The 21,468-nt window shown below is 40.9% G+C and overlaps 1 protein-coding gene across 1 annotated transcript in view; it reads left to right on the top strand.

The window, feature by feature from the left end:
• The window catches only part of LOC130426941 (uncharacterized), a 56,934-nt gene that overhangs the window by 1,239 nt on the left and 34,227 nt on the right, over window positions 1–21,468 (top strand). The window contains exons 2-6 of the mRNA XM_056753955.1: window positions 5,466–5,810; window positions 5,892–6,239; window positions 6,952–7,050; window positions 7,481–7,813; window positions 13,578–13,937. Of these exons, the coding sequence (XP_056609933.1) occupies window positions 5,466–5,810; window positions 5,892–6,239; window positions 6,952–7,050; window positions 7,481–7,813; window positions 13,578–13,937 (1,485 nt within the window). The remainder of the gene's footprint in view (window positions 1–5,465; window positions 5,811–5,891; window positions 6,240–6,951; window positions 7,051–7,480; window positions 7,814–13,577; window positions 13,938–21,468) is intronic.

Below are 21,468 nucleotides of genomic sequence, written 5' to 3'. Positions count from 1 at the left end.
CTGCTGCGGCAGTGTGAGATAGAGGCCCCTGCTGAGGCGGTACTGCTGCTGCAGTGTGAAATAAAAGCCCCTGCTGGGGCGTCACTGCTGGTGCAGTGGAAATACAGGTGAAGGCCCCTGCTGGGGAAGCACTGCTGCTGCAGTGTGAAATAGATAAAGACCCCTGCTGGGGTTGTACTGCTGCGGCAGTGTGAGATAGAGGCCCCTGCTGAGGCGGTACTGCTGCTGCAGTTGAAATAAAAGCCCCTGCTGGGCCGTCACTGCTTGTGCAGTGGGAAATACAGGTGAAGGCCCCTGCTGGGGAAGCACTGCTGCTGCAGTGTGAAATGTAGATAAAGACCCCTGCTGCGGTGGCACTGCTGCTGCAGTTGGAAATATAGATGGAAACCCCTGCTGGAGAGCACTCCTGCTGCGGTGTGAAATATAGATAAAGGCCCCTGGTGGGGTGGCACTGCTGCTGCGGTGCGGTGCGAAATACAGGTAAAGACCCCTGCTGGGGTGGCACTGCTGCTGCAATGTGAAATATAGATAAAAGCCCCTGCTGGGGTGTCTCTGCTGCTGCGGTGGGAAATGCAGGTGAAAGCCCCCCTGCTGGGGAAGCACTGCTTCTGCAGTGTGAAATATAGGTAAGGACCCCTGCTGGGGTAGCACTGCTGCTGCAGTGTGAGATGTGGATAGAGACCCCTGCTGGGGCGGCACTGCTGCGCCAGTGTGGAAAAATAGGAAAAGGCTGTGCTGTGAGCTGCTGATGTGTGTGGGGGATTGCCGGCGGACTGGGGTTAACGGTTTTGGTTGATGAGGGTTCGGTGATGCTTCTTTAATGTGGGAACGATCGGAACGAATGTAGCTTTTGAAGGCTTCTGAAGGCCAGCGGCCGAGTGTTTGGATTTGGTGCTGGGAGAGTCCTTTTTGGGCCGCTGTTGTGGCTGCTCCGATTCTGAAGGAGTGGCTGGAAAAGTTATCTGCTGGGATGCCTGATTGGATCAGGACTAGCTTGAGGTGTTTCTGGAACCAGAAACGCGTGGTGGGGCGGTTGAAATCGTCTACGAAGAGAGGGTCAGAGGGGATTAGGGTTTGTGTGCTTCTGAGCTGGAGGTAGGCTTGGAGGGTTTGGTATGGTTGGAGAGCTGATGGTAGATTAAAAATGTATATTAGATGGCCTCTCTTTGTTTGGTCTGTCTTACTCTGTTTAATTAAGTAAGATATTGTGTCGTCATCCATTACGGAGAGATCTGAAATGGTGGGGTGGATGTCTGGGTTGAATTTGGATGTGATGGTTAGTTCTGAACATCTGAGGAAACCGAAAAAAGCTAACATGAACATGGCGTCCAGTGTGCCGGCAGTGTGCGTGGAGTGGTAGCCTTGGCGGAGAGTGTTTATGCACTTAGTTAGTATTTCTAGTGTTATGGGTTTTCTGGGGTCAGGGCGGGAGGGGTGGGCTCTTTGGATGCCTTTGATTAGCATGGAGGTCTGTGAGCTGGCTATTTGGGGTGAAGGTGATCCGAATAGGAGTTTGTGGAAAAATTGTAATCCGCTTAGGTATCCTTTAATAGACCTGGCTTGGAGGTTTTTTGATGTGTTTAGGTGGGAGATGAATGAGGTGATGGCTAGCATTGAGAAGTCTGGGAATGTTAGGATGAATCTAGCGTGGAACGATTTGAAGCATTTCCAAGCTGTGAGGTAAGATTGTAGGGTCCTTGGGGAGACTGAGGAGATGATGTGGCTGAGAGAGACGTCAAGGAGGGGCTTCAGTGGGTGGTCTAGGGGAATATTAGTTCCGAATAGGGAGGTACTAGGGTGGGGTGTTGGACTGCTTCTGAAGCTAGCTGCCTGAACTTCTGCTAATATCTGGTCCGTAATGTTGCTGGCTACGGGAGGAGGTTCCCAGGCTGGAGCGTTCGGGGGGATGGCCATTGGTGTTGCGGGGTGAATGGTGAAGGCGGCAAGGGAGCGGGGTGTGGTGTGTGGGAACAAAGGGGCGGCTGCTGGAGCCGCGTACGGATGCAGCATCACGTTTTGGGCGGCTCCAGGGCCTGAGGCAATAGGAAATGGAGAAAAAGCTTGAGCCTGAGCCTGTGCCTGTAACGGAGGCAGCCTCGCGTTATCAATTGGCAGTGTGGCTGGAGGCCAGTGGCTAGGGTAGGATAGAGTGCGTGGGAAAAAAGGGGCGGCTGCTGGAGCAGCGTACGGATGCAGCATCACGCTTTGGGCAGCTCCAGAGCCTGTGGCAATAGGAAAATGGAAAAAGGTTTGGGCCTGCGCCTGTGCCGGCGGCAGCCTCGCGGTATCTGATGGCAGTGGGGCTGCAGGCCGGAGACTGGAGGGAAAGTGGGACGGAGGATAGTTTGATAGGGTAGGGAGGGTTGCCGCTGGCGGGCGCGTGCTTGCCGGCGTAGAGTCGTCAGAGGTGTTGGACTCGGGTGATCCTGCAGCCGGCTGGTTGCTGGTGTCCGCGTGGTCCGGGGCGTGGCTTAGGCTGGCCGAGGGCCGTCCTTGATGCTTGGTGAATGGCGCCTCTTCCTAGCCGCGGTTGGAGTAGTCGATTCCTGGTGTTGGAGGATTGTGGTGCTGCGAGTCTTGTCAGTGGCTTTTGGTTTTGTTGTGGGAGCGGTTGTTAGAACTTCGGGCTGGCTGGAGGTGAATAGATCATACAACTCCGCTTTTGTTGCCTTCTTGGAGAAAGGGATGTCTGCGTTTTCCAGGGCCTGTCTTAGGGTTACTACGGTCCATATCCTCATCTCAGGAATCGAGCGTTGGGCCGAGGTGTAGGAAGAGGCTGAAGAAGCTGCTGATGCCCTGGATGGCGGAGGAGACGACTCTGCGTTGCTTCGTCGTTTTGGGGTGCGACGGACGGTGCGGGAGGGCTGGCGGCCTCTTGGTGTTACTGTCGTCTTACCCGTGGCGGCTTCTTGACCGGTGCTGGTGCTCTGTTGGGCGGCCTGGTTTTCCGAGGGGCCCTGGGCGGCGAGCGATTCGTTGATATCCATTTCTGAAGTATCGTACTCAGACATGCTGCTGTATGCTGCGAAAATCTATGAGTGGAGGAGGTAAGGCGGTTTCACAATTTATAGAGCTCGTTCTGGTTTGGAAGGATAGGTGATGTGATTGCTAATGCCGGGCAGCTGCGTGATTTCTAATGCCGTGCAGCTGCTTAATTATTTGCACGTGCTCCTCCCGAACTTTGTTAATAAAACATCATTTTTGAAATCGAAACTAGCTAAGAAATCTTCTTTTACAAGCATTGTCCCCCAAGCCCTGATGAATCAGAATAGGCCTGTGTTGAAAGATTTTGATAAGTGCGAAATAAAAAAAAAATTAGGCTAAGGAAGTTAACTGTAAAATTGTAAATGAGATTTGTCCCACAAACGAGTTATAAAGATTATAATTACATTTAAATGTGAATAATTGTGTATTTTGTAAAACTAATATTGAAAGTTTAGACCATGTTTTCTTTCTTTGTGAATTGGTTAAACATTTTTGGAGAGATGTACAGTGCTTACAATCCAAATATTCATTTTTTCATTTGGGATTTTGAAGAAAACAAACATTTAGATTTTGTTATTAGCTATTTGGTTTGTATGGCAAAGTTTTTCATTCATTAATGTAGGTTGTTTAAATCAGAGCACAACTTCAATCAGTGGTTAAATGAGATAAAGCAAATGTATAAAACATTTTAATGGTATAACAATATAAAAGCCCTTACTTTGATTTCACTTTTTGAGGAATATAAGCTAATTTGAATAGGCCTCTCTCTTTTTTCCCATTTCTTTCTTTCTTTCATTCTGGTTTTCTATTTATTTCTTTTTTCTCAGTTTTGTATTTTTCATTGTTCAGTACTGATATGCTCAACCAAAGATTCTCATTTGTGTCTATATTGTGTTAAGATTGTTTGCCTGTTTTGTTTGTTGGGACGTTTTTTATATTTGAGTAAAATTAAAACTAAAGGAATTTCAAACCACATGAGCCAGTATTTTATTCACAATAGAACATAGATAACATAACAAATGTTTGAACTGAGAAATTTTACAATTTTATACACAAAATGAGCTAATTTAAAATTTAATCACAATTAAATTGTACATTTCATACAATTTATAAAAATAAAACAGTTTTAGGAATGTTTCATTTGATAACATGATTTATTGTTATTATAATGAAGTAGATGCATTAGACGTAAATTAATTTAAAACAATATGTTATTCCTGGTATCAACCTAACAACACCTGTAAATCTCAGATTGATTATAGCTTTAACCTGATTCACTTAGAGAATTTGCATTTGACCTTGAGCACCTTTAACTGATCATTAATTGAAATGAAGGTGCATTTATTAGGTCTTGAGCAAAGTGGATGGAATAAGAAGATATAAAAATAGATTATATTTCTTAAATTTAGAGAATAGAAGACATAAACAATCTGTATCTAGTTTCACTATTAAGGTAGTAGAATGTAAAGATGCTAAAAGTCTTTATGTTTTACAATAATCTTTATAGATCCACATACTCACAGATTCAATGTATTTTTTGAAACTCAGTCTGACTTCCTTAGTGGAAGGTCCTTACAAAGTAACATAGATTTAGTCCTAGATTTAATTGATAACAGTGACACATTGATAGATCACATTGATAAAACAAAGCCTTCGACTACTACAGCTTAAAATAATATTGCGATGAGTGATCTCTTCATATTGCAATAGACCTGCATTTACAAAATAAGAATAAAACATATTACTTACTGTAAGAATGTAAAACTCTTATGTCCCATTGTCTAAACCCTATTCTATGGTTGAAGAGTCTAGTCGACGGAACACACAGAGTTTCAGGCCTGGAGACAAAGTTTGACACAGACACTGGTGCTTGTTCAATCAGTGTCCAATGTTTATTGTGTTAAGGACTAATATTTATATGCTTGAAACAGGAGGTGTCATATAAAACCACCAGAGTGGAAAATCACCAGACTTTCTGTTTAGTCTTATTCCTCCTGAGAACAATCAGATATCACAAAGTACGTATTTAATATACGTACTCAATATTACAGCATCAAAACAATTGTCCCTTGACATCATAAGGAACCTTGAGATGGAGACCAACAGATACTTATATCAACATATGACAGCATAAGATATGATACAACTCTCAACGAAGTTAAACAACTGGACAGTAAGGCACATATTATGTAAATAGAAGCTAATACTAATACGAATGAATATGAAAGACTACATATGATATATGAATATTGTATTGTACACAGATGCAATATTTGTAGAGGACAGGACGAAATCCAGATTCTCACACTTACTAAAATAAACTCTTTTTACCACATATTACGGTTGTGACAAGCTAAAATAATGTTTTATTTGAACAAGATTCAGTTTCTTAACTAAATTTGCCCTTGCAATCAGCAAAGTGACGAATGTTTGCTTTTGATTTATCCTTTATTATTCAATTCATACTTTTTTTGTTTCAGGGTTCACAGTGAAGGGTTCCTCAGGTCCTCTGGTTGTTCCTCTGGGAGGTTCAGTTCTTCTGCCCTGTTCTGTTGATTCACTCTTATCACTGAAGGATCTGGAGGTGGAATGGAGAAGATCAGACTCACAGACTCTCATTCATCTGTATCAAGATGGAGATATTAGACCAGAAGTCCAGCATGAGGATTATCATGATCGAGCTCATTTCTTCACTGAGGATATTAAACATGGAAACTTCTCTCTACTGTTGAAGAATGTGACAGCTGAAGACGAAGGTCAATACACATGTACAGTTCACAGTGGACAAGAGTCTGGTGAAACTGTGATGGAGATTAAAGATGTTGGTGAGTTTGATCACATGAGTTCTTCACATCATGTTTCATAGAATTTTATAAATGGTTTTGTTTTGCTTGATATGCTTTCAGAGCGTCTGATAGTGTCGGGATCAGATCAGTCTTTATCAGTGTATGTGGGTGAAGACGTGACTCTGAACTGCTCTGTGGACTCTCACATCCCAGCTGAAGAGGTTTCATGGAAGAAAAGAGTTAAAGATGAACACATCACAGTTCTGCTCTATCAAAACAAAGAAACTCAACCAGAAGCATCAGATGAGCAATACACAGACAGAGTTGAGTTCTTTAGTGATGAAATCCACAGAGGAAACTTCTCTCTCAGACTGAAGAGAGTCAGAACTGAAGATAAAGGACTTTACATGTGTCAAGTGTTTGCTGGACGATTCTCAGACAACACAACTGTAATACTGCACGTAATGGGTGAGTGAATGAATAAATATCAAAACATGTTACAGCTCAAACGTTTAGTTATTTACTCCATATTCTCTCAGTGTTATCATTTTTTTTATCAATTTCAATGCAAATATTTTGACAATAATTTAGTAATATAAAAATTTGTGCCACTAACTAGTGATATCAGGAGAATAATTGTTAAAGAATATTGACAGTGATCATTTTTAAAAATACACTTATAGTAAATATAAAAAACTAAAGTTCTGCCCAGTGTCATGTTTTGTGTATTAAAGATAAAAAGCATCAACATTCTTATGTTTCTTCTGTGTTCTTCTAAAATAAAGAAGGTCATACGGATGAAACAGGTCAGTCAGTAAATGATGACAGATATATTTAATCTTGTGGGTTAAACAGATCTTTCTCATGTATATCAGTAGGTGTCAGTATTACACAATTCAGTCTAATGACTCAACACTGTCACAGCAGATGTCCTGTGTTTCACAATATTGTGTTTACTGTGTGAATATTGATGTGTTTATATTTAGTGTGTAAGACAATAATCATGAAGTTATTCACATTATGTCATGTCTTGTGTACAGGTCTAGTTACATTTGTGAGGGCAAAATGTCCTCAGTAATACAGTGAATTATTTTACTGGTCCTCACTAATAAAAAGGCTCATAATTCAGTCAAATAAGTTTTTTTAATCTAATGTGTGTGTGTGTGTGTGTGTGTGACAGGTTTCTCTTCTTTACACATAATGGTGTTGATTCTGTGTATTTCTGCATGTGGATCTGCTCTTCTCTTCTGTTCTCTCATCTACTGCAGAAACAACACAGGTATGTTTATGAGAAATAAACAATTTAAATCGTATAATTTTAGTTTTTTAATCAAATCTTACTATTAAAGTGCTTTAACTGTTATTTTATTTTTATTTAGTTTTAAGGGTAATTGAATTATTGTATATGTGTTGGTCTGTTATTTATAGGGGTTTTAGTGGTGTTATGATTTTGATTTAGTTGTAATAGTCTGAGTTTGACATGATAAAAGCCTTTGTTGCTGATATTGATGAGAGATTAAATAAACATTTTCTTCAGTTCATAGACTTTGTTTGTTCTTGACTTCACATGGCACTTGAGATAATAAATTAGTTAAACTGACCTCTGTGATTCTAAGTCTGCACTTATCTGAAACTATACAAATGTCTAAACGATTTCCTCAATCATGTACAATCTTTACTTCCTTTTCTTAATGTTCAATCTTTTTCAGGGTTCCGTGTGGAAGATTCTAATAGGGTTAATATGGGAAGTTCAGTGAGTCTGCCCTGTTTCATTGATCCACATTTAATAACAGAGGGTCTGAAGATAAAATGGAGAAGATCTGGTTTAAAGAGTCCAGTGTGTGTGTATGAAGATGGATCAGAAGTCCAGCATGAGGATTATCGTGATCGAGCTCATTTCTACACTGAGGACATTAAACATGGAAACTTCTCACTCCTGTTGAAGAATATGAGAGAAGAAGATGAAGGACAATACACATGTACAGTGAACAACAAACAGAGATCTGTGTTTTCATTCAGTGTGAATTTGAAAGATATTTATGGTAAGTTGAAGAGATTCAAAAGTCTATTACATCACATGTGTGTTTCCAGACAGTAAAGTGAGTTTGATTAAGTCCTGTAAATCTATCAGTATATTGATATCCAGCACTGGACTGGTTTATATAAACTGGTTTAATCCTTCAGTCTAAAGATCAGCTGCTATTTCAGAGTGAAATATGAGATATGAAGTGAGATATAGATGTGTATGTGAGATATGTAAGGAATAACTAACGACGGGCCGTTGAATTATTTGATAATAATGCACACCTGAGGTGGTGATGCGGCCGAGATGCATTCATTGTTTTCTAAGAATTCAACGGACCGGAGTCAATTATTAATTTTATACCCCAGTTACCACACCACAAGATGTTGTTCAGATTTATCTCATGACATGTGTCTCAGGATGCACTTGTTAGCAGGACTCATTTGTTACCCATCTCATCTGAAGCCGTTGTTTGAGTCTGTATATGCAATTATCAGATAGTGAGAGGAAGACAGACAGCGCACATGCATGTTCTCACAGAGGCATAGAAAGCTCTCTGCTGTGTATTTAAAGCTGTGGTTAGCTCTTCCACAGATGATTTTTTACTTTAAGCCAATCATAAAACACATTTTAAGCTGTCGTTTCATGTATCTTAGGCCCGGTTTCACAGACACAGTTTAGTTTAAACCAGGACTAAGTCTTAGTTGAATTAAGATATTTTTATTCTTAGAAGAATACATTACCGGTGTGCGTCTTGAGACAAATCAATGGCACCGATATATTTTGAGATATTTATATTCAGTTAAAACAGGTCACACATTCATTTTAGTCTGGGACTAGCCTTAAACCTTGACTGTGAAACTTGGCCTTAGTGTTTTATCTTTAACACGGTGATTGTGTCATGTTGTTTGCCGTTAACTTTCATATACGCTTTCATTTTTCGTCTGGAAAGTCCTGAACATGTTCATGCTGTCCATAAATATTAACAGACAATGGAAATTGACGTTTTGTTGTCATTTTGTTTGTTGTTTGATCTGTAGTCTGTAGTGGACAGTACAGTACAGTAAAACCTCATTCAATTACTTGCGCAGTGATATTGAACTGTGATTCGGTCGACAGATCTGGAACTACTTCATAAGTGTGCGTTTGAATGAAAAATAACACACACACATAGACCGTTTGTCAGCCAGTCAGAATAAATCATTCAACAGTCCTGTGTTATAATTAAAGATAAACTGATATTAAACAGCACCAGTGAAGAGATAAATCAGATCCTACGTCACTTACATTTGTGTCTTACCAACAGTTTTGAGAAGAAACATTTTCTCTGTGATCAGTTTTGTGCTGCAGGAATTAAACATCATATAAATCACATTTAGTGAAGCTCAGTGTTGCCAGATTGGGCAGTTCACACCCAGTTTTGAATTGATTGTGCGGGTAAACGTTGGTTTGGAAGAGTGGGCGGACGAAATCTGTGCTGCTTTGGTATCAGATTGGTAGTTTTCAGACATTGACATTTTATAAGATAATTCATCCAATGTTCAGTTGTGTTTCAGCATCATGTTTAAGATGAAACTGACAGCTGCTCTTGTTCTGCTTCTGTTCTTCATGTATCTCTCACACTGGATCCAAGTTTGTGTTAAAACCAGTTTGATCTGTCACACTTTGTATTAAACGATTTCTACTCATCTCATAAATTAGATTTTATGTTCATCAGGGAATTCTGGATATAGATTGGCAAACATTTTTTAAGTCTCCTCGTCCGTGTGGACTCAGGCTGGGATAGTAACAACTTTAAAGAACTCTCTCTCTGTACGCTGTCGACTGGTCCCTGTAAAAGCTTTTTCCAGTTTTGAAGCTCAGTTTCTTCAGTTAGACCGTAATGGTCTTGTATATTTAGGGGTTATTTACCGTCCTCCGCACTCTTCTAAGGATTTTATACAGCACTTCACTGAACTGATCGGCAATATCGCCACTGATTACGAGCGCTTTGAATTGGTTTGCGATTTTTATACCCATGTCTGCTGTCGTCAAACCCCCTTCACTTGACTTTCTTAATCTTATTGACGCTTTTAATCTATCTCAGTGGATCAGTGACTCTACCCATATTCAGGTCCATACGTTAGATCTTGTACTGTCATATGTGCTTGATGTGATGGATATTGTGCTCTCAGATTTTATGATCTCTGACCATAAGCCCATACTATTCTCACTACCTGTTTCAGATGTCTCTCATTCTTCGACTACACCTGTAATTCTGTCTCGGTTCTGCTCTCCTCAGTTTAGCATAAATTTAAACTTGTGCTTTGCTGAATGTTGCTCACAGTAACAATTGGATCAACCATTATCTGACTTTGATGCTGATCAACATCTTATACTCATGAATTCTGCCTGGCTTAGTTAAGGTAGCAAATGCAGCTGCTCCTCTTAGGCCTCACAACACAAACCCAAATCTGAACTGTGACAAAACTCTGACACCCTTCTCCTAAAACAAAATTGTAGAAAGACAGAAAGAAAATGTAAAAAGGACAGACTGCATTTCTCTCTTCAAATGTTCAGAGAGTATCTTAAAGCTTACCAGACTGCAGCTAAGTCTGCTAAAGCTGCATATTTTCTGAACTCATTGAAATGAATCACTCTCAACCTAAAGTTTTGTTTTCAGTGATTCAATCTGTTACAAATCCTTCTGTTAACACTTTGTCTGTTGCCTCTGTTGCTCTCTGTGAAAGCTTTTTGAGATATTTCAGTGACAAAATTACTAACTTACATTTACATTTAGTCATTAAGCAGACGCTTTTATACAAAGCGACTTACAGGTGAGGTAAGCAATGGAACAATTGGGACTGTATAAGGACAACAACAAGCATAAGTGCAATAAAAAAAGAAGACTGGTCTCATATAACCTAACACAGTATACAGAGCTAAGTTAGAAGTTTTTTTTTTTAAAGAGTAGAGAAGAGATAGAAGTCAGAACTGATCAGTCAGGAGTTGGCATAAGAGACGCGTTCTTAAAGATGGCGACATAATCTGCAGATCTTGTAGCAGAAGGTACGTGAGAGAGACTTAAATTTAAGACCTAGCGTCTCCCCCACTTTAACTGTGTCCCCGATCAGATCATCTGCTTCAGCCGTTTCAAATGCTTTTAAACTTATCAGTCTCCAGGAATTGAAGGAGGTGATTGTCAAGCTTAAACCTTCTTTCTGTTCCTGTGATATCATTCACCGCAGATTTTTTAAATGAATAACTAATTCGACTGGGTCAGGTCTGATGTCTCTTATTAATAAGTGTCTGGCTCTGTTCCTGCCAATCTTAAAGTCTCTACGGTCACTGCTCTGCTAAAGAAGCCTTCACTGGATTCCTCTGACCTAAACAATGTGTGGCCAATATCTGTCTGCCTTTCATTTCAAAGGTTTTGTAGAAAATTGTGCTGAATCAACTACAATGTTTTCTGTCAAGTAACTGTATTTATGAGTTTTTTAAATCTGGTTTAAATCTCCTCACAGTCCGCTCTTTTGAGAGTGTTAAATGATATTTACCTCTCTACTGATTCCAGAGACTCTGTGGTTCTTATTCTTTTAGATGTATCATCAGCCTTCGATACCGTAGACCACTCCTCACTAATGTCAAGATTGGACTCTTGGGAGGGTCTTAATGTGTTCTGAGATGGTTTCAGTCATACCTGTCTGATAGAAAGTTTTTAGTGAAGATGGGAAACTTTACCTCTTCTCCTGCACCCCTGACCTGTGACCTTCCACAAGGCTTGATTTTAGCTTCCTCTCTATTTTCTCTTTACATGCTCCCTCTGGGCTCTATTCTACGTAATCACAGCGTGTCATTTCATTTTTACACAGATGAACCTCAAATCTATCTATCAATTAAAAGAAATAATTCCACTGCGATAACTTCTCTTGCGAAATGTTTAGAGGAGATTAAATCATGGCTAGCCCACAATTTCCTCTTCTTAAATGAAGAAAAGACCGAACTAATTGTATAAGCCCTTATTTAGAAATCTGTTTTTAGATCCTCACACTCGTCCATGCTTTTGTTACGTCTCGTCTAGATTACTGCAATTCTTTATATGTCTAAACGTAAAAATTGCGCGTCTTCAGCTTGTTCAAAATGCTGCGGCCAGACTTCTTGTTAATTGTCTTAAACATGAACACATCACTCCAGTTCTTAAATCTCTACACTGGTTTCTGGTTTGTCAGAGAATAGACATTAAAATTATCCTCTTTGTATATAAATCCCTACACAACATGGCGCCCTGTCTGCCTCTCTGAACTTCTTCATCTCTAGACCTCATCCAGAAGCCTATGATCATGTGACCAGGCATTGTTGACAGTCCTTCATGTTAGTCTTAAGTGTAGAGATGAACGTGCATTTGCAGTGGCAGGGCCGAGACTTTAGAATGCCCTGCGTCTAGAAACTAGAACGGCCCATTCTCTGTCTGTTTTTAAGACTCTGGTAAAAACTTATTTATTTTCCTTAGTGTATAAACTACTTTGATTTGGCCATTTTAAATTTTTAATCGGGCTGTATTCAATTGTTGACTACAAAGACACATTCATTTTTAACAGGGTTGTATTAAATTTGTGTATGGTCTGTTTATGTATATGTAGTATAAATCTTTTCTCTTGTAAAACACTTTGGTCAGTCTGATGGCTGTTGTTCGATGTTTAGATGATTCTTGAAAATAAGCCTTATAGTCAACAACTGGCAAGAGCTCCGGCGGATTTATTTGAGTAAATTATTAGGATTGTTTCTGATAACTGAAGTTTTTCATTTCTAAAAGATGGAATGATGGACACGACTTTTTTACAATTATACTTTTTTCATTCCTCAACTGGTTGTAATTGAGAACTTTAAAATTAGTAATATCACATAAGTGCTCTGAATTGGTTCATCTGTCATGTGATCACTGTTATAACTAATAAGTAACTGATATATTCTCTTATGACTTGAGTTGATCCATCATTGCTCAAATGTTTCTCCACGTCTCCCTCCTGTAACACCTGTTGAATCCGTCATCACACCTTGTTTCAGGAACTCAGGACCGTTACAAAAAGCATTCAAATGAAGCTTTGTGTCACACACCTGTCTATAGAAAATATGAAGTGAAAAAATATTATTCATTTAACATTGTGGGTCAGTTTCCTAGACAGGGATTAGTTTAAACCAGGACTAGGCTTCAGTTAAATTTGGACATTGAAGTAGTTTTTACAAACATGTCTTACAAAAAAACATTACTTGTGGGGAACATTTTGAGACAAAACAGTTCTAACAGTTCTAACATTTATTTTAGTCTAGGACTAGTCTTAACCCTGTACGGTAAACCACCTCTGTATATGCTCAAATGATTTTACATGATTTAAGTGTGTGTGAGATGCACAGAGAACGTGATCTGAACTGGTCACGCTGTCCAATTTGACTTACTGTTTATTGACAGGGTTTCAGTGTTGACCGCTGCTGGTGTTTGTCTCTATATAGTGTGGGATAGTTTCATGGTAGTAAAAGTACTGAACTAAATATTGATAAAAAATTTTGGACATGTTTTTTTGTGTTTTGTTTTGGACTGGAAGTCAATAACTGTATCTGGCAACACTGCATCAGGTACAAACAAAATGTTTTACTAAAATGTGAAGAAGCAGATTTTCCAATGAGACTGATATAAACATCTTTAATCATAATATTACAGGGTTCAAACATTATTATGCATAAATTAACCTTTACTTTTATATTGCCTTTACAATGACTTCATATCAGATATATTATGTATTTTTCAGATTCAAGGTTCACAGTGGTCTATTCTTGTGATCTGGTTGTTCCTCTGGGAGGTTCAGTTCTTCTGCCCTGGTTTAATAAAGAACCCTTTGAAGGAGAAATGAAGAAGGTGAAATGGAGTAAATCAGGATCACAGAAACCAGTGTTATTGTATCAAGATGGAGAAATTAGACCAGATGTCCAGCATGAGGATTATCGTGATCGAGCTCATTTCATCTCTAACGATATTAAACATGGAAACTTCTCCCTACTGTTGAAGAATGTGAGACAAGAAGATAAAGGAGAATACACATGTAAAGTCTACAGACCAAATAGATATGGTGTGTTGTCAGTCAGCACAAAACTGGAACCAAGACTACTAGGTAAGTCAACAGATAATCATTCAAAGTTATTGTACAATTCATGAGTTTTGACTTTATTTAAATGTGTTGAGTACTAAATAAGGGGGCCAGGGTGGCTTAGTGGTTAGCACGTTCGCCTCACACCTCCAAGGTTGGGGGTTCGATTCCCGCTTCCGACTTGTGTGTGTGGAGTTTGCATGTTCTCCCCGTGCCTCGGGGGTTTCCTCGGGGTACTCCGGTTTCCTCCCCTGGTCCAAAGACATGCATGGTAGGTTGATTGGCATCTCTGGAAAAATTGTCCGTAGGGTGTGAGTGCGTGAGATAGGCACAGGCTCCCCGTGACCCTAGGAAGCGGTAGATTCTGTTATTTTTTCAGCAGGACAACTAACGTAAATATATATCACGTGAAAGTATTATCTTTAGAATTTAGATTTAGTTGGACTAGGGATGTGTCAAAGAGTGAATCATATTGAAATAAATGGTTAAAAAATGGTTAAATGGTTAAAATCAAACTCTGATGCTCGTCACTAATAACTAGATTGGGTCACACTTATGAGTGCAGTTGTGCCTATTATTGACATTGATAGTTAACTATAATAATAAACAATGAACATTTGTGCAGTTTTAGTACCCGATGCACTTCTAGATTGCTGTCAGTGTCTCTAGTTTAACTTTCACAAGGCTGTCCAGGAGTTCTCATCTCTTATCATCTAAAACAATTATATTTAATATTCCAACAATCCTCTTACAGTTATGTTAATGATAACAAATATGCTTGTTGTATTAAAGACTACGCAGTGGTTTTAAAAGTTATCAGCAGAAAGTGTAATACACCGGTGAACAGTGTGTGTGATTGTGACCCCAAGATACTATAGTGAGGGATGAGGACCACCCATACAGTGTCTCATGAGCCTTGTCTGTTCTGTAACACCTTCTGCGGCGTCACCTGAAGCGACAGTATCTTCAGAGGCACGTTTACAAAAACACTGAAATAGTGTCGTTTAAATGCTTGCCTTTCATGATCTCCTTTTGTTTCACAACCCTGTTTCATCACGCTTATTTTAGTGGGTATATGGAAATTCTTGATCTTTTCTAGTGTGTATACGGCGTAAACCTGTGTATCATGTACACTACACCACTGGTCTGTCTCAAGATCAATAAGGAGATATTCAAAGTGAAAGGCCTGTGGGAGAAAGCTTTTGCTGAATCTGTTTGTAACACCTGATGTTTGAGATTGTAGTATGTTAACATATGGGGCCCTATCTTGCACCCAGCGCAATTGACTTTGTACACCGACGCATGTGTCATTCCTATTTTGCACCCGCGCAAAGCGCGCTTTTCCCTCCACAGAAGCACGTCGCTAAACTAGTGAATGAGCTTGCGCTCCCTGGGCAGTTCGGCGCAAAAAAGGAGGCGTGTTCCGGCGCAAACAATCCCTGGTGCTATTTTGCTGTTCCATTAAACAATTTCGCCACTGACCAGAAAAAACCTAGTCTAAAGTCAATGGCGCGTTGCGCGTTGTTCATTATGCTATTTTAAGGGCGCATGCTTGACCATAATGTATAGCGTGCACAACGCGCATACACTGTGCTCATGTAATCTAGACAGATGCAAGAGTTATTTTTGCAAATCATAAATTGTTACAATAAAAAAATATGAACACATGAGATGACGGAAATCATTGTGGTGTGCCACGAAGATGTGAAAAAATAGGCATAAATCTAGCTTACAAACTATTCAGGCAAATTGTAGTAATTAAGGATCAGACCTGTTTGCCCAATAGTGGCAAGACATATATGTATATAAGGACATCTGACAAATTGGTTTGTCCGTCAAGAACCAGGAAAAAAAAAATCGACTGAAAAACTGAAAAAACTGAAAGACTGAAAAAAAAAGACTGTGAAATCACCTTTACCATAATGTAAGTACATTAAAAACCTTAGTCTTCAACCTACCAGTTAAGTTGAGCGTGCGCCTGGTAAATACGCCATAATAATAGCAATCCATAATTGAACTTGCGCACCTGCTTTTAAAGGGAATGTTGGATGACGCTCTGATTGGTTTATTTCACGTTACGCCCAAACCACACCTATGAATAATGAAGCTACTTCAGACCAACCCATTTTAGATTTGCGCCGGCTGCAAGAGCCATTTATCCCGCCGGGAAAATAGCAACAGCGCCGAAACCCGCCCACAAAGTTACTTGCGCTTCGCGCTTTGACACTTGCGTTTCAGATCGTTAAAATAGGGCCCATGAGCTTCATGTGTTGTTTCTAGTCGGACAGAATGAACAGGACAGTAACTATAAGAAGTTGTCTCAGCCAATGGAAATGATTTGGAGACTATAGAGAGACAGAATCAATGATTCTCTTATTGTGTGAGGAGACGACAACCTGTATTATTACCAAAATGTTACACAATTTACATTATATTTATGTTTATGTGTTTGGCTGTGCTCATACTTTTGACGTGCATTCAAGGTATATATTATATTTATCAGTATGTGTATTCGCTGGAAGTGATTTGACAAGAACATGTTGAATATTGACTCTATATTTATAGAAAAACAAACAAACAGAAACTCTCTCTGATCTATTGGTCTCCAGCGATTGTTGAAATTGTAACTTGTGGCACTCACAGTTAAGATGAATCGTCTTAATTTGTCTTAGACTTAGTTAAAAGGTGTTTACAGTGATGTTTACTTGTTCATTTTGTTCCTGTCGCCCATTTGTAGATCATTATGATAGCAGAACAAAGATCAATTCCCACAGAACACACAAACTGATCAAATGTATTTCTTGTAAAAACTGTAAGTTCCCTTTCTGTCGGTCTCTCGACGTTGTGTCGAGAACGACAGATGGGGTTCGCCCTTGAGAACCAATCAACTCTGACTACTATAGAAAAGGCCATTGAAATTTGGCGAATTAAATTTGCAGCATTCATTTACCTTTTGTTCTTCAGAGCCTTCGCTCATGACTACGAACAGAACGAATTCAATGAATTCTTCTTCATTCCCGGATCTACGACGTGTAGCAGCGGATCGTTCCTACCTGCAGCGACCTTCCCCTGGGTGTCTCGGCAGTTCCGAGGTGTGAACTCAAAAGTCCATTTCAGGACTGACTGAGCATTCTCCAGCACGGCTGTTCTCTTTGGTGCGGCAGGGAATGGACATGATCGCTGCATTAGGTGTGTGGGCGTCCAGCACACTGAAGCAGCGTTCGTTGACACATCTGCCCGCACTGCGGGCAGATTGTCATTCAGAAGTTGCGGTCACGGGTGGCTGACAACCCACGTTAGCAGCGTTAGTGATATGGAGAACTCTGCAAATGTAAACCCGCCAGCTAAGTGCTTACGGGCCGATCGCACCCCGTTACGCTTTTCTGAACGTTCCCCAACCGGCGGTGGCATACCGTCCGGATTCTCACGCACACACATTAAGAACCACATGTCCCACTCTTCTCTTGGGTGCGGCAGGGGATTGACACGATCGCTGCATTAGGTGTGTGGGCGTCCAGCACATTGAAGCAGCTTTCGTTGACACATCTGCGCGCACTGCAGGCAGATTGTCATTCAGAAGTTGCAGTCACGGGTGGCTGTCTTCCTACGGGAACCAGCCACCATTTCCCCAAGCGGTTGAGTTAGGAGGAAGCAGAAATTATGTCATTCATGCTAACCCGGGTTGCGGAGGTGCATGAGGAGCTGTGTAAAACTTGGAGCGCTCCACTCACGGACCGCTCCAGTGAAAACCAGCTCCACCTCCCTTACTTCCCTCGATGGTGGGGCAGCCAAGGCTGCCTCCTCTCTCTTCGCCATGGCCAGCCTGCAGTTCCACCAGGCAAAGCCATTGACAGAGCCCCACGAGGGTAAGGCCGACCTGGGTATAATGCAGGATTTCCGTGCCGGAGCTGACAGTGCTCTACGGGCGACTAAGGCGGCGGCACAGGCCTTGGGTCGGACGATGTCCACGGTAGTGGTCCAGGAGAGAAACCCCCGGCTAAACCTTGTGCAGAAGAGTGACACCAAGGAAGTCCGCTTTCTTGATGCACTCATCTCTCAGGGTGGGTTGTTGGTAAACACCGTCGAGCACTGCGCTCAGCAATTTTTGACGGTGAAGCAGACAGTGGCAATTAACCACATTTTTCTCACCGCGACCACCACCCTTCTGGCAAAACATGCATCGAGCTCGTCCCTCAAACCAAGATGTTCAGTGGGTCACGACCCGCACTTCATCATTCCCAAGAAAGACGGCGGGTTGCGCCCCATTGGTCTGCGTACCCTGAACAAGCACCTTCACAAGCTGCTGTTCAGATGCTCACGCAGAGGCGCATCCTGACATCTATTAGGTGTCAGGATTGGTTCGTGGCAATCGACCTGAAGGACACTTACTTTCATGTCTCGATCCCCTTGACACCGGCCGTTCCTACGGTTCGCGTTCGAGGGGTGCGCATATCAGTACAGAGTCCTCCCTTTCGGTCTGTCCCTGTCTCCACACGTCTTCACGAAGATCGTGGAAGCCGCCCTTTCTCCCTTTCGGGAAAAAGGTGTGCGCGTACTAAACTATCTCAACGACTGGCTTATCCTGTCACACTCGTGAGATCTGTTGTGTACACAGAGGGACCTGGTGCTCCGGCATCTAGATCGATTGGGATTTCAGGTCAACTGAGAAAAGAGCAAACTCTCCCCAGTGCAGAGCATCCTCTTCCTCGGTATGGAACTAAACTCTGTCACCATGACGGCGCAGCTGTCCGCAGCACGCGTCCAGTCAGTGTTGAACTGCCTGGAAAACTTCAGGCAGTCGGCGGTCCCCCTGAAACAATTTCAGAGGCTCCTGGGACACATGGCGTCCTCCACGGGGATAATACCCCTCGGATTTATGCACATGAGACCGCTTCGACACTGGCTACAGAGTCGAGTTCCGAGGATAGCATGGCACACCGGCAGCAGGCGCATGGTGATGTAGCCCTGCTGCCGACGCAACCTAACCCCTTGGTCTTGTCCCTTATGCCACAAACACGTATCGTATTCTGCTGCAGTCGTGAGAGGCTCTCAGGCTCTTCAGAACAAGAGGTAAATGAATGCTGCACGCCGGCTTCATTTTATACCGGATATCCGGGGGCGGAGCCCGGCATGCAAATTTCATTCGCCAAATTTCATTGGCCTTTTCTATAGTAGTCAGAGTTGATTGGTTCTCAAGGGCAAACCCCATCTGTCGTTCTCAACACAACGTCTCGTTCCCTCCATCAGGGAACTGAGGTTACATACGTAACCAAGACGTTACTTTGGATTAAAGCATCTGCCAAACTCATAAATGCAAATGTATTTTTATTGTTAATGAAGAGGAAAAGCTTATGAGCAAATATAACAATACAGACAGTTTCAAAATGAACATTGTGTCAGATATGGGGGCTCGTCGTAAATTTTCTCAAGTCAAAGGTTAGTTTATTTGTAATTCAATTCAATAATATGTTATGTCTCGTTAAACCGAGTATATTCGTTAAGTATGTATTATTTTTGGTAAAATTTGTATTGTTTCCGAAATTTTTGAAGGATTATTCTTGTAGGTGTTGTGTTTTTTTCGTATTGTTTTGCGGGAGCTTCAACTCTGGTAAGTGTTCGCTACTATATTTGAGGAGAAATTATTTTGGATAAACTTTTCCCTGTTAGGTTTAGCGGGGTGTCCTTAAACGGAATGCTTAGATTTTTTTATTTTAGTTTGTTTTTTTGTATGGTGAAAGCAGTTAGAGCAGTTCTCTCGGGAACACGTCCGTGTTTTGTTGTGGTGGCTCGTTAATAGGTCACTTTTGCAAACACTGGTTTACAGTGTATAAGAACCCGCTGCAAGTAGCTATATGAAGACTAGGGTTGAGGTTAGGTAGTTTTGAAATTTGGTTAGAGGGAATTGTTTTCTCCTCAGATGTTTTTGAAAATAATTAATGTAGACTAACGTTTGTTTGACACAATGACTTCGAAAATTGAAGAATTCATTAGGGCTCCGTCAGAAGACTTGTTAAATGATTTGACTAGAGATCAATTGATAGAACTTGCCAGTCACTACGAAGTTAGTTTGTTAGGCCAAGATAAACGTCTGAAAGATGGTGTAAAATCAGTGATAAAAACAGAATTAATTGCACGTGGAATTTTAGTCTGTAATTGTTCGAATTCGAGTCCGATATGGAAAATGCGACGTCGTCTACAATGTCATTAACATTTGAGCAACAAAAACAATTGTTGCTGATTCAAAAGGAGACGAGAGAAAAAATGTTAGAAATGCAAAATGTTATGGAGAGGTCTAAACTTCAGTTTCAACAACAACAGCTTGATCTTGAACGTTACCGTTTAGATCTGATACGAGATGGTAAACTTCCTTTCACTGGTGTGGCACCTGATTTGACTTCGTGTAAATTCAGGGTAGTGACTAATATGAGGTTGATCCGGTTTGATGAAAAGGATGTTGAACGTTTCTTTTTGTTATTTGAACGCGTGGCAGAAGCATGAAATTGGAAACTTATGCTGCAGTCTGTTTTTACAGGTAAAGCTCAAGAAGCGTATTCGTCTCTTAGTGTGGAAAATGCTAAGAATTATTTGGTTGTTAAGAATGCAGTGTTGAGGGCTTACGAGTTGGTTCCAGAGGCCTAGACAAAAATTTAGGTCCTGGAAGAAAAAAGAAAAACAAACGCATGCCGAGTTTGTACATGATATTTCTGTTTGTTTTAATCGTTGGTGTACTGCGTCTGACGTGAAAACCTTAGGCGATTTGAAGGAGTTAATTTTGCTTAAACAGTTTAAGAATTCCGTTTCAGATCGTATAGCCACATACATTAGTGAGCGTAAACCTGAATCTGCGTGTGAGGCCACCATCATGGCTGATGATTTTTTTCTGATTCATAAAACCTATTTTGGATACAAAAAGTCTGAAGGAAGTTTCCAGAAAGAGTTCGTCGAATGATCGGAGCACGTTTTCAAAAAATGTGCGTGCTTCACCTGACCATCATATTTCTGTTGGAGAAAAGGAAAGAATAAACCAGGGGAGTTGTAATTATTGTCATGTGCTTGGTCACTGGAAGAAGGATTGTCCGTCTTGAAAGCAAAAGATGTTTTGCAAAAACGAAGTTTTCATCTTCAGTGAAATCAGTTGCTCTGGCCTCCGCATTGAATAATGTAGGCCTACAGGATAATTGCTCTTCCTGTGTGTCAACGTTTTCTCCATTTGTTACAGACGGTTTTGTGAGATTGATTAATTCTACGGAAGATCTACCAGTAAGAATTCTCCGCGACACCGGGTCATCAGAAACGTTTGTTTTGGATTCAGTCTTACCTTTTTCAAATGACTCTTACACGGGCAACAACGTGTTGATAAGGGGTATTGGGTTGAATGTTATATCTGTTACCCTGCATAAAATTGTTTTGCGCTCTGATTTGATCCAGGGAGAAGTGGAGATTGGGGTACGTTCCTCCTTGCCTGTGAAAGGAGTAGAGGTAATTTTGGGGAATGATTTAGCTGGCGATCGAGTTTGGCACGATGTTACACCAAATTTGGTGGTTACACCATCTG

Source organism: Triplophysa dalaica, chromosome 7, assembly GCF_015846415.1.
Source record: "Triplophysa dalaica isolate WHDGS20190420 chromosome 7, ASM1584641v1, whole genome shotgun sequence".
Lineage (NCBI taxonomy): Eukaryota > Metazoa > Chordata > Actinopteri > Cypriniformes > Nemacheilidae > Triplophysa > Triplophysa dalaica.
The sequence above is the reverse complement of the archived record's forward strand: the minus strand, read 5'-3'. Positions and strand labels throughout refer to the sequence as shown.